This window comes from Pelmatolapia mariae, linkage group LG3_W, assembly GCF_036321145.2.
Source record: "Pelmatolapia mariae isolate MD_Pm_ZW linkage group LG3_W, Pm_UMD_F_2, whole genome shotgun sequence".
Lineage (NCBI taxonomy): Eukaryota > Metazoa > Chordata > Actinopteri > Cichliformes > Cichlidae > Pelmatolapia > Pelmatolapia mariae.
The window spans coordinates 83,059,270-83,072,914 of NC_086229.1; the positions used below are offsets into that span (position 1 = coordinate 83,059,270).

Consider the following 13,645-nt stretch of genomic DNA (forward strand, 5'->3'; position numbering starts at 1 on the left):
TTCCGTCTGCCCTCGCCAAAAGGGAGTGAACCTTAAGAAAGGGGTCATGGTGAAAGGTCACGCTTCAAGTTTGACAGAAACCTGTTACTGGATAAACCTGATGAGTCTTCTCTTCCTTCAGTTATGTAAGAAGCTTGGCAGAGATGATTCGATTGGATTCTACAATTGTCCAAATCTGTTGTTCGCTGTGTTAAACATCTCGCAACCATTGGTTTCCATCTGCATATTTGCAAAAATCCAGGAGCAAAAGGTGCACTGAAAGTTGTAAGTGCTTTGAGAAATTTGCCCAAGAATTTTACACACTAGATGGACAGTTCAAAAGAATCATCAGAACCGAACTTTCAACACAGATCGTTTGAGGATTATATTTTGTGTAAGTAAAACGGACGTCCATGATCTCATCTTGCATGACATCTATGTTCGTGATTCAAACCAGATGCTTGTCAGGTGAATCAAGCAGATGCTACGATAATTCAGTGGGTGTGAAAGAGACATTATATAACATGGTTTTCCATCTGTTATTGTTCCGCCTGTCCAAGCCCCAAAGAAATGCTCAACAGATACATGCACGGCTTTAATGCTGGGCACTAAAAAAGTGCTTTGTCTGGACTTTTCCTCGCTCAGAAAAGGCCTTTAGTGAGTGAGGTTTTGTAATTCCTAAAACTTGATAAAAAAAAAAAAAAGCTGCATCATCCTTCTATGAGAGACAAAAAATCTCTTTTTTTTTATATTTGATATTTCACATTTGTATATTTCTTGGTAGTTTTGTAACAATTCTAGTAATTTGTGGAACATGCAGGCTTAAAACTTCCAGAAATATTTGGGTTTCTCTATCAGAAATGATCTCTAAACACCCTCTTATAGTGAATTTCTTCATGTACAAGATGTAAAACAGTCAGGCGTCTCCAGAACAGACAGTGTTGCACAGATGTGATGCCAACCCAACCTGCCTGTGGGTATCAAATATTCAGTGTTTGGTCAGGGATTATGGGCTTTGAACGTGCTGTCCTCATGGGACAGGTGGAACATGACCTGCCACTATCCGTCAGGAAACCTAAGAGAGGGAAACAAAGAAGGGCCTTCGCGTCACTGGGCATGCCCCCACACACGCGCTCACAACTGCATACTGACAGGTAGATTAATGTCGACAGCATTGTCGTATGGCCATAGATTATATGAGTAACTAAACATCTCGCAAAGGCCGCATCGGCAGAGTTTTCTCTGAAGCAGAACACTTTCCAAACACAAACAGAACAAATCTTTTATTTTGATCCCTTTGTCACCAATTAACAATTTTTTAACTTGTAGTTACTATATAGGTAAAAAGGCTACAGAGGGGTTTTTTGATTTTAGCATTTTTTACTTAAAAGTTCTACAAATTATCCCACACAGCAGACGAGAAAGCTCATTTCTAAGTTGATTTCCCAAAAAGGCGACACAAGTTCCCCACAAGATTGTCTCAAAGGACACGTTTCAAGCGCTGATGTTCCACACAGATACTGCAAGAACCATTTAAGGTGTTTGGTTGGGACTACTACTTTGGAGAGGAGCCAGACTTGATAATCTCAGAAGCAGAGACAACATCTCCAAACTAAACAGTGCATGTTTTCAGGGGCAAGCATGTGGGCGCCTCTGTGCGTGACTGGTTACACTGCAGTCGTGAGGCTCATTTAAATAACTCTCTGATTCACGCCAAACGTTTATGTCTGCGCAAGGATAAAAATATTCTTATATTCTGCCCAAAAATACTCCCACAATGAACCATAAATCATCAGTGAAGTCTGGGCAAACATAGAGGTTAGTCTAATAAGCTCCTGGATCAACAGTGGGAAAGAAACCACGTGCAGCTGATGACTTTGCACACTACATAACCAAAAGGTGTCTCAGGTGCCATCTTTGAATCTCATGCCCCTGACGTCACAGTCATGCTGAAACTGAAGAGATTTTGCACAAATAAAATAATGTGAGAACAAATTAAGTCTTAATTTGACAGCATTAGAAGATTTTGTTGAAACCCCGCCGTGCACTGCTCTTTCAAATCATGAAGAGGCTAGTCCAATTAAGCACTGCTTCCACAACCGATGGGGCTGAGTGAGCATCATAAGCCTGCCCCTCTTTTCTGTGCTCTGACAGCCGAGGAAAGTAGTGATAATCAAATGCAAAATTCCATATTTCAATAATAGTTTATTAGGGGAATATAGATGTGTATTATTTGGCTTGGCCTGAATCTTACAAAAATAAGAGGATAGAGGTGAAGAGTCTTGTCACAAGCACAAGCAAAAAATGAATTATTGAGGAGGATCACAACTATAAAACATAGTACTGCACTGGCGGTGTCAAGTCAAACCTTCTTTATGTATACAGCTCATTTAAAACGGCAAAAGATGATCTCTAAAATCTTTGTACCCATGTTTGGTATTCACAGCAGGTCACAAGATCCAATCATCAGAAAGTTTATAAACACTTCAACTGTTCCATTGTAAGGAACACAGCCAATAAAATATTCGTCTCCGCTAAGCACACTGACAAGCCGAATTAACCTAATTAAAATGATGCAAGCTGCTTAATGGCTCATCTACGCAGTAGTAGTGCAGAGAAAGCAAGTTTTATCGCACAAAAGGTTGAGAGGAGAGGTTGGAAGGGCATGTGCTGTGATGTCAAACGATATGCTTGGAATCGGTTACGAGCATGTGAGCTTGTCCTGATGAGAAGAAAAGGATGATGCATCACAGATGCTGGGACGCCTGACAGCCAGACACTGAGGGAAGAAGCGAACCGTGACGATGCGGTGAAAGATTCCAAAAAAGTATCTGCTCCGAAGCAAATGGCAGATTTACTGTGTTCTGCAATGCAATCCAGCTAAATACAAGCGGGAAAATATATGCTTTAAAATGTCCCAATGCACAACCATGGGTATTGACTCTAAAATGAATAGACATTGAAAATGTGCTACATAAAAGTAATCAGTATAAATAAACCTGTGACACATACTGATGGTGGACTTGTAGCTCTCCCTGCTCATCTGTCACAGTGGCTGAAATGGAAATGTTGAAGGAGATGAAGATTTCCTCTGGTGTGAGCAGCCAACAAGTTTCTGCCTCTCAGACTATTGAGCATGTGCTGACACTGCTGTTTGGATTTATAACCTCAGAAAAGCTGTGCATCTGTGATTTGTTTCCCCTCTACAGTTGGAAAATTCAACGCCTGCTGCGCTGCAGTGGTGGTGGCACGAATACGAATGGTGGGCCACTTAAACAGTTTCTATGTACAGTATGTTTTATACTGTATGCTGTGTTTTTTCTTTAATAAACTATGTCCTGCGCTCACTGCAGATATCAAAGGAACTCTCTTTGGAGTGGAACTTCACATTAATGATAACAATGTCAGTATACATCTTTTTCAGAGAGCTATACTAAAAAAAAAGGCTTTTGCGGACAGCAGATGCTCACTGCAGACATCAAACATCTGAAAAGCCCTGTCCTCTTACATCATGCGCATTACCCTCCACCTACTCTATGTATCCATGATGTCCTTGGCAACAAAATGACCAAATGAAGCGATGACTGTGAGTCTCTTCTAGGACAATGAACATCTCAATTAAGACCCCATGGCCTGTTAACTGACTCCATCTATCATTCTCTTCCCCTGGTCATCCAAATATGGCCGAGCCAGCCTCGCTCTGGTCAAGCTCCATTTATATTAATCTGCAGTGCAGTCTGTGGAAGATGAGTTAATACAATGTGTTTATAGAGAAATGGACCCAACCAACTGGAAACTGACTAATAAATTACTGGTATTGGGTTTTGTAATCTCATACATGTAATATCTTTTTTCGAGGAATTAAGCTCCAGGTGCTGACATGCAGACATTATCTGTACAGGTGGGAGGAGATAAACAACCAGAATTCTCTTAAGGATTTGAAATGGGGAAAATGTGCTGGCTTCGAATGAGGACTTCAAAACTGAATCAATATATGTGTGATAACACATATTCCATTAATTTAATGCTGTGTGTGCATCCCCAACATACAGGTGTAATTTAAAGCGGATTTCAATATTTAACTATAATATCGAGATTTGACTGAGCAAAGTATCTTCCTCTGGCTCAGCACATTTACAGTAATTACCTGGGTCCAAAGGGAAATAACGTCCAGCCATGCAGTCTACATGAGTAATAATTAACAAGTACTAACACTAACAATTAAGAACACAGTTTTACACATGAACAAACAAAGCAATGCTGCATTTTACCAGCCAAAGCTTTGGGGACATGAAGGTAAATTACTCCAGAATATACACTAATCGTGTTATTACCAAATGGGAATTGCAGTCTGACCTCAGCAACATGCTGGTGGCCATGGAAACCAACAGCATACTCCTCTGGGCATATACTGTAGATGGATTTCTTCAACCTTTGCATCAACCACAAGCCCGTACTCATTGCTATGATTGGAAAACTGAAACCATCTACTCCTTTTATAGTTCACCCCATCGACAAGGTGACTCTTCTGTAGCTGCCTCCCTTCCTCCCGACTTGTTCCTGCTGTCTCAAAGGTCATGGACACCGCAGAAAGTAGGCCACATCTTAGCAGCTTCATTTCGCTCAGCTCAGTTCTTTAACTAAACACACACTGTAAGAACTGAAGTGGTTGCAAGAAGTAAAAATAGTCTTAAATGTTCAGAATCATGTTGTAATTCATTAGCATGTTCAAGAAGCACCTCTCCGGGGCTTAGCACCTTGCGGTGTGATAATCAACAACCTACTCGACAGGAGCTCAGCTAATGCAAAAACCAGACAGGAGACACACAAGGCAAGGGTGTCAGTGTATGCTACTAGTGTTGTCACATCATCTGTGCACAAACCACACATGCCACTGTAAAGTCCAAGAATAATCAACTCTCGAATGATAGCGGTGAATAATTCAGAGCACGTTTGATGCATAATGTGCAATATGTGCAACGATCAGTATATTCTGCTGCTGGTAACCTTTATCCTTTATTGAACCCTTCATGGAGTAATCTGCTGGTAATCCACCATAATCCATGATTTAATCTTGTTAAAGCCATTGATTTACTATCCTGCTTATTAGAAAAGCTCTTGGTCTGTGTGCACGGATCCAAAAAGAAGCCGAACTATATTAGGCTTTGCAGCACGATACAAGTCCAGAACTATTGATGATTGGTGGTGTTTGTGCACACTGAATGCAACAACTTCATTTTCAAGAAAGGACTCGTAAGGATTTGGAACAAAAATACTGCTACACATTATTTTTAATTGACTGACACCACATTACACGATAACCCGAAACAACAATATGTTGTATGCAACGCTGCTTAAAATTATTAAGATGCAGAAAACAGGACTGCAACGCTGAGCTGTCAGAACCAGCGAGTCAAATCCTTGAATACATAAAAAAAACTACTGTTCCTGTATTGCGTGAGATGTTTGATTACATTTCTTTCCACTATAATGACTTCACCTTTGCCTCCGGTTATATTCTGTCCTTCTGTGCACATTTTAACATGCGCGCACAGTCAAACAAATTATGATGGAGAGCAGGCGATAAATCCAAACCCCAGTCTGGAAATCCTCAAGTGGGCTTTGCTGCTGTAAATGTATACACAATGTAAATACTGCATGGTGCTGATGATACGCAAGGTGGATGTGTCCAATTTGGACTTTGTTAAAAAAAAAAAAGCAAATTTTTATGAAAACGTTGAGGAGAAGAAGTAGAACAAAACTGCTTAGATGTAAATACAAAAATCGGTGGAGGTTTAGGAGAGCCGCAGCAAAGATGCCTGTCAGAGTCTTACCGGTGTTGAGCGTGCCTGTGATGAGTCTGAACAGGTACTGTGCGAACTTGAAGATCTCACGCTTGCATCTTTTCCTGCAGCTCATCTTTGCTCCTCAGAGGCAGTGGGGTAAAGGGGGGATGCTTGGAAAGGTCAGCACAAAAGGAAGACTCTAGTTTCAGGGTTAAAATCCAGGAAGGACTTTCACTTTGACAAAGTCTTGCAACAGGGCAAGTGTCCTTTTCTCTGCCCCACTCTTCTGGCTGTGTCAGCGTGGCCTTTGTGTCGGCGTGTGGCAGGAGTGATGATCATGAGTGAGTGGAGAGAAGTGACGGGGGACTCCACTCGCAAGTGTGTATGTATCCCAGCTCGTCTGTTGCGCGGCTCCAGGGTAAAGGCTGTCTGATCAGCACGGACACGGGGATGGAGTGTGCTCTTTTGTCAGATCATTAATATTTGCTTACCGACGCTTTACCTCCTGCTCTCTGGAGAGAGGTGAAGGGACTTCTTTCCAACACTCACTCCCTCCTCTCTGGACTTTTCCTCCAACTCCTCTGAGCGTACACTCTGAGCATACACTCTGCTGCTCTTCTTCTGTGTTACTACTGTTGGAGTCACAACACAGTGGTTATCCAGTGGGTCTCTCCTTCTCTGTCTCTCTCAGACACAAACAAACACACACTCCCACACACACTCGTAGTGCGCCTACTGCTCGCTCTACTCAGCACCATCTGTGGATGTTTTACCCTCAATGACGGTTGCCATGGAGGTGTGGCCTGATTGGCCCGTGAAGAGGAGGAGGAGAAGAAGAAGAGAGAGAGTGGGAGAGTGGGAGAGAGAGAGAGAGATAGAAGGCACACACAAGGAGGAGGAGAGGCATAAAGGAGAATTAAGGGGAAAGTATCCACCTCGATGAATCAGCAATGACAGTACATTACAGCCCTGCTGTGTGATGTGTAACTGAACGTTTTTTAAAAAGTGACAGTAATGGGCAATTTTAATGGCACACAATGGGCGCTTAAAACAGACAAGTGACTCAATAATTAAGGGTACATTTCATAAGAAAAAGAAATGAAAAAGTATTTTCTGCTAAATCATCAAGTTGTTCAACAGCATACCCCAACAGTATGCAAAATCCATAACCACTAATCATTTTTAAATGAAAATAAAAATTCATTATTATAGTTAAAATAATTATTTTATCAGTAAAAGAAGAGAAAAGCTGTCTCACAGCAGAAATACATGAGAAACTACATACCTTAAAAAAATGTGTTTAAAAGTTCCTTGAGTGTATTCACCAGCAGTTTTCAGGTTTTCATTATTTATTTATTATTATTCATTCATTAATTATTTATTTACTTATTTCAAAAATATGAAGTTTGAGCGTGGCTGACTGATTTTCTGCATGCCGATATGATTGGTGATGTCTCTTTTTCAGCTAAAAATCCACATTTCAGTCAATTTAAAGTTATTTAAAATCCATTTTCATTGCAGTTTAAACATTCAAAAGGTCACAACACAAACATCACATGTAACAGGACACATGAGAATAAAAATATTTTGTCTTCTGTTTCTGCAAATGTGAACCCCTTCTCTCAGATTCACCATCTCCCTACACAAACTGTGTAATACAGCACTTTGGAATTTTCCTACATTACTTGTATTGGATGAAATTACAGAAATGTAGCAGCCTCTCACACAAATGCATTGTATCAAAATGAACGATACTTTATGAAATCATATGATTAATACTAGGTCAACAATTGGCCACCAGGGTTTAAATACCTGGGACTCCCCATCATTTGGTTTTAGCACTGAAGAAGCCTCTGGGATGAGAGGTGAAACGCTCCATGACCTGGATGTCTGAGAACCTACACAAACATACTTCTTGAAATCATTGCTTTGTTGATACAAGTACTGCTGAGGATAATACAGATGATACTAAAAGGCAAATGCTGCTTTAATTAGGCAGTGAAGTCTGGTTAGTCATTATTCATTCAGTGTATCAAAACAATATCAAAGTGTTTAAATGTGAAACATTAATCTCTAATAAAAAAGTATCATGTATACCCCATGCTTTTATCTCATTACAATGTAAATGCAGCTCTTCTGCAATATAGTAATAATACTAATAATAATGATAACAACAAGAAGCCCTCTTGTAGCCAAGGAGACTCACTGTCTTTTCCCACTATTTACTTTTAAGTATTATATTTTGTACATATTCATTTTGTTGTTTTTGTTCTTTTTAAATGTACTTTAAGACATTGTTAGTGCAGCAGAACAAGTGCAAAGTGCAGGCTTTTGTTATTTGCCTTGCTGAAACCCAAGAAAAAATGTGCCTCAACTATAAGATTTCTCCTTGCTTGAAGTTAATACTTAATAAAATCTCTTCAATACAACATGTGAACATGAAATGTACCCCTAATTATACAACAAACCATACAAAAAGCAAAAAAAAACAGTAATTTACAATATAAGAGGAGGGCAGAGAAGAAAAAGCTGTGGAGCTCAGGACGGCGAGTTATCCTGCAAGAAAATGTCAAGGTCGGTATTTATGACTGACAGGCTACACTAAGCATCTGTGATGACATTAGGATCAGTCAAGTGCATCATCTCCTCCACTAATTAGCCTACACTGTACCTCAATTGCACTCATCTATCAATGCCAAGCTCTCCCACCTCAAAAGTCTGTCATTAACTCGAACCTTTCCAGTCTTATTACAGCAGTGACTTCACTCAAGAAAACTCTGAAAGCCATATTTTCTCATTATTACATGTCCATCAGGCTGACAGGTTTAGGTTTCAGATAAGTTAAGGCTTAAAATGAGGCTAAGTTTCTACAGGTCACTTGACAGAGAGATAATTCTATTTTGGTAAAGTCTACTCTGTGTAGAAACTCTGCAGACTCTGACCTTGGACTTTTCATCAGCCTGTAATGCCACACAGACTTTGCAGACAGAGTCCACAGGCAAGAATAAAAAAATATGTGCTTGGAGGAAAAAGAAAGATTTCAAGGACTTAGTAACTATTGTGAAACTTCTTACTGGGTCAGATTGCCACAGAGAACTAGCACAGTGTCTGAATTAGGTGAATAATTTACAAGGTACCTGTGGGGTGTAGCAGCGTCTTTGTGACACGACTTGCTTTCAGAAACAGGAGACACAGAAGATGAATAATAATGAATAAAAAACTTTCAAAGCATTTTCTTTATGTTCATCCATTCCCTAAGCACTAACTACTTTATTAAATTGCTAATAGAGTCAAGCTTTCCATTTTCATTTGGCTCACATGCAGTTGACAATGACATAAAGGCACATTTACAACTAAAAGTCTTGGTTTTCTTTGAAAAAATAAAGTGTTCTTGAATCAACAAAAGTGAATGCCAGTCAATTCCAGCCAGAGACTGTTGACTTTGCTGCAAGTCACCAGCTAGTTATTATTAGCTTCATTAAACTGCAAAACGTTAGTGTCGCATTTCAATTTGAAAACACAATCTCTTAAATGGTGCTAATAACTTTGTGTCAAGCAAAACGACAAAAGCTGAAGCTCCTTTTTAAAGCCACTTTAGCAGTAAAAGGACAAGATTAGATATGCAATCTTATGGTCCATGAGTGCACAGAGCCATCGTTAATAATGGCATAATGCTGTTTAAATGGTTTAATAATGGAAAAACAAACAACGTAATATTTCTTCTTTATTGTTTGTATTTTCTAACTTGTGAAAAGGCCTTGAGCATTACCACTGTAATTGTGTTACAGGTGAAAAATGTGCTTTGGTTGCTCAATTGTCATTTTCCACAAACCAGGGAAGAGCTGCAAACGTTAAACTACACTGAATATTGTATTGGCATTCAAAACACTGCACAATGGATAGATCAGACATAACTGGGCTTTTACCATAACTGGGGTTTTATATCTGTCATAAGACAGACATAAAACTTCTATTTGGCCTTGTGACATAATACCATGTTAAAATTGCTTGTGTCAGGGGGGTTACTTTGTAAAAGCGCTTAAATACCAATTTAAAGTAACTTGAGTGCTAAACTGCAGTTGAAATTAAGACTAAAAGTCACAAATCAAGTAAACGCATGGATGTCCGCTCAAAATGAACAGTGAGATAAAAGGAAACTATTTTGGCGAGCTTTATAACATTATTCAAATGTGTTTATTAATGTGAAATATCGTTTTCCATGGCCCCAAGTATAAAACACTTGAAAAAGACTGTAGTTTACTTTGTAGCATTTCCAGGCGTCGTCTTTAAGTTATTGTAGACTAACAAGTATGCTAGCTGTCAGTATAACAGTTAATATATGTCTACATTTACAACATAAACTCTAGTTGGGCCTAAGTATGTCGGATTGTTGCATTTTAAGATTTCTTTTTGACACCGGCTTAGCTAACTTACAGTACTGTGCAAAAGTTTTAAGCACACCCTTCCTTTATGTTTAGCTTGAGCCAGGCTTTTTGTAATTTTTTAAAAGTGGTCTTAAGGAATAACTGTCCAGGATTTCTTAATGTTTTTCAAAGTTCTTTGGACATTGACTGCTTTTCTGCTTTCAGAGGAATATATATATATATATATATATATATATATATATATATATATATATACACATATATATATATATACACACATATATATATATACACATATATATATATATATATATATATATATATATATATATATATATATATATATATGTGTGTATATATATATATATATATATATATATATATATATATATATATATATATACACACACATATCAGAACACCCCAATTTTTCCAGTTATTTTTTGCAATTCAAGTCGTTCAAGTCCAATGAATAGCTTGAAATGGTACAAAGGTAACTGATGAACTGCCAGAGGTTAAAAAAAAGAAAGAAAAATAATGTACATTTCAGAATTGCATGATAGGTGGCTCACAGGACAACATCTTCAAGCACAGCTTAATAATGGTCGTAGTAAGCAAGTCTCAGTTTCAACTATAAAGAGAAGACTTCGAGCTGTTTGACAGGATGAGCTGCAGCAAAAAACCCATTGCTAAGACATCACAATAAGACAAAGAGGCTTGCCTGGACCATGAAACACCACCATCGGACTACTGAAGACTGGAAGAAGATATTATTGATCGATGAATGAAGATTTGAAATCTTCGGTTCACTACGCAGGATCTTTGTACACCATCAGGTAGGTGAAAGGACGGTTCCACAGTGTGTGGCATCAACTGTCAAACGTGGACGAGGAAGTGTGATGGTCTGGGGTGTTTTACTGGATCCATGGTCGGTGACTTGTACAGAGTGAGAGGCACCCTGAACTAAAACGACTACCACAGCATTCTGGAGCACCATGCTCCAGAATGCATACCCTCTGGTATGCACCTAGTTTTCAGAGGTTCATCCTACACCAAAATAATGACCCAAGTCCAAACTATGCCAGAACTACCTCAGCAAAAAGCACAAGATGGTAAGCTTGAAAACACAGAGCGGCCAGCACGGTCTCCATCAAGCTGTTTGGGGATGAACTGGACAGAAGAGTGAAAGCAAAGCAACCTACAAGTGCCACACATTTATGAGAACTTCTGCAACAGATATGGAAAGACCTTTCTGAAGAATATTTGATTTCTATTGTAGGAAGAATGCCACAGGTGTGTTCAGTTGTGGCTACTTTGATGAGTCAAAAGTTTAGAATTCATTTTGGTCTATAAATTGATTCCATGGTTTCTTTTGTTTAACTCCAATTGCTTATCTGTACTATGTTTTTATTTCAGAATGCAACAAGAAATTTAGCTTCATAATTTTAAATAAAAAAATGGAAGAATTTGGGTGTTCTAAAACTTTTGATCAGTTTTGTTTGTTTGTTTGGTAAGCCACTTAATGCTGAGCGATGAATCATTCACACATACAAAAGCCACCTAAAACAATGACAATCAGTGCTGTATCTATACATACCAGACAACTTAGCAAAGATCCAATTTTAAATTGTATCTTTAGGCGCTTTGTTACGAGCAGGCTGTCACAAAAACACACAATTTGCTCCCATTTTTTCTTTAGCTGAGTCTATGAAAAATGCCAAAGATAACACAGTTTGACAGGCATAAAACAGTATTTTTGCACCAACAAGGAGATTCCCAAAGAGCTCTTGGCATATCTCAGCATGGTGTGCAGTGTGTCCTTAAAATAAGAAATAGCAAGCGTAAGAATCAACAGCAGATGAACAGCATCTGAAAATCATGTTCTTAAGAAATAGGAAAAAATATCCGGCAAAGACCTGAGAGACGCACCTGGTCCTTGTACTGTTCACTGCAGCCTCATTGAGGATGATGTAAGTGGAAAGCTGGCTCTCAATAACCATTCTTAACGAAGGGAAACAAGAAAGATTGCCTAAGAGAGCTCAAGCCGTGTTGAAGAATAAAGGTGGACACCAAAACCATCAAAACCATTTTAAGTACCCAATCTTTACTGGTCACACACACCTATTAACCCTCCAATGGTTGATTTCAACCTCTGCATTTCTGATAAACAGAAAGACTCCTGAACTCTCTGTAATTATAGATAGAAGCACTACATTATATGAACTACACCAGATAGCTTCAGGTCACACAAGGAACAAGCACAAACTGCACTGACACAATGTTTGTCACTCCACTGTTTCTCTGGTAAACAGATGGCCTGCTGCTCATGTTGGTTATTGGTAAAGCGCCGCTGACATCACTCACACTTGATTCAAGTACACTGTGCTGCTGCCAAACACTGGGCTAAAACTTATATATTTTCCTACAAGCCTGCAAGTCCATCACAGATCACTCTCGAGGCCTCCCCAACACTCTGAAGTGTGGAACAAATCACTACAATACAAGTCCACGCGCAGGCAGGAAAACTCTCACCAGGAGTAATGTTTAATTTAATGAGCTGGTCAGGACACGGGGGGATGGAATGAATACAACAGAAAATACTGAAATCTTACAAGATATTTGGGTGAGTCTAAACAAAGTGAACAAAGAGCAGATTTATACTATTCAGGGCTTGTTTGAAGGCAACTCAAACTACACCATTTATTCAGTAATTGCAATATCTTATGTTAATTAAGAATCATGAGATCTAATGAATATCACACAGCAAACTAAATTCTTAATTAAAACCACCCTAATCTTAAATTATATTACCATAGCTACAGCCTTTAGGGTCCTATTAAAATACTATCTTCTACAACTTAGCATGATCACATTCATTCCCATAGCACTGTGCTATATCTGCATTGTTTAAGTAATTGTAGCCTTAATGCAGGATGATTTGACGTCATTCTTCTCTGAAGCACCCTCGAGCCTACAAGAAGAGTTCGCTTGATCGGGCGGACCTCTTTTCTGCAGAGAATTTCCCCTGATATGAGACAGAACTACCAACTCCCTACAGATTTCAATTTCCAATTTCAGTCTGACATCGGGTGTGCTTTTCTACCAACACTAGGACACTGTTTAAACAAGAAATATCCGGATGTCCTATTGCAGCAAGACCATTAAGTTCAGATTGCGATGTATTTGTATCCGTTTGTATGCATACTGTATATATTTTTAAATACCTTGCAAGGGCAGCTGAAGTCATACTGAAAGAAATGTTACCTTGATTTTTGCAGCTACTTTACTCTCTACTCTGCTGTCTAATTTCTGTGGCAACTGCAGATATAGTTTTCCCTGTCCACTGAAGACCATCGTATCCACCTGCATCTAATGAGAACAGCTTAAAATAACAGTCAGTCCCACTCACAGTGATGATTGGCTAATTGTTGGGCTGTCAGTGGTGCTCATTAGCCCGATCGCTTTTCAACAATAAAACTCTTTTGGGGTTTTTTC

The 13,645-nt window shown here is 39.0% G+C and overlaps 1 protein-coding gene across 2 annotated transcripts in view; it reads right to left on the reverse strand.

Moving 5' to 3' along the window:
• Positions 1 to 13,645, reverse strand: part of kcnip4a (potassium voltage-gated channel interacting protein 4a) — a 130,529-nt gene that overhangs the window by 87,578 nt on the left and 29,306 nt on the right. The window contains exon 1 of one of the 2 annotated variants that reach the window (XM_063470088.1): positions 5,814 to 6,491. The exons of the other annotated variant lie outside the window; for it this stretch is intronic. Coding sequence (XP_063326158.1) covers positions 5,814 to 5,898 — 85 coding nt within the window. The 5' untranslated portion in view covers positions 5,899 to 6,491. Of the gene's footprint in view, positions 1 to 5,813; positions 6,492 to 13,645 lie in introns of those variants that run through there. 2 annotated transcript variants of the gene reach the window in all.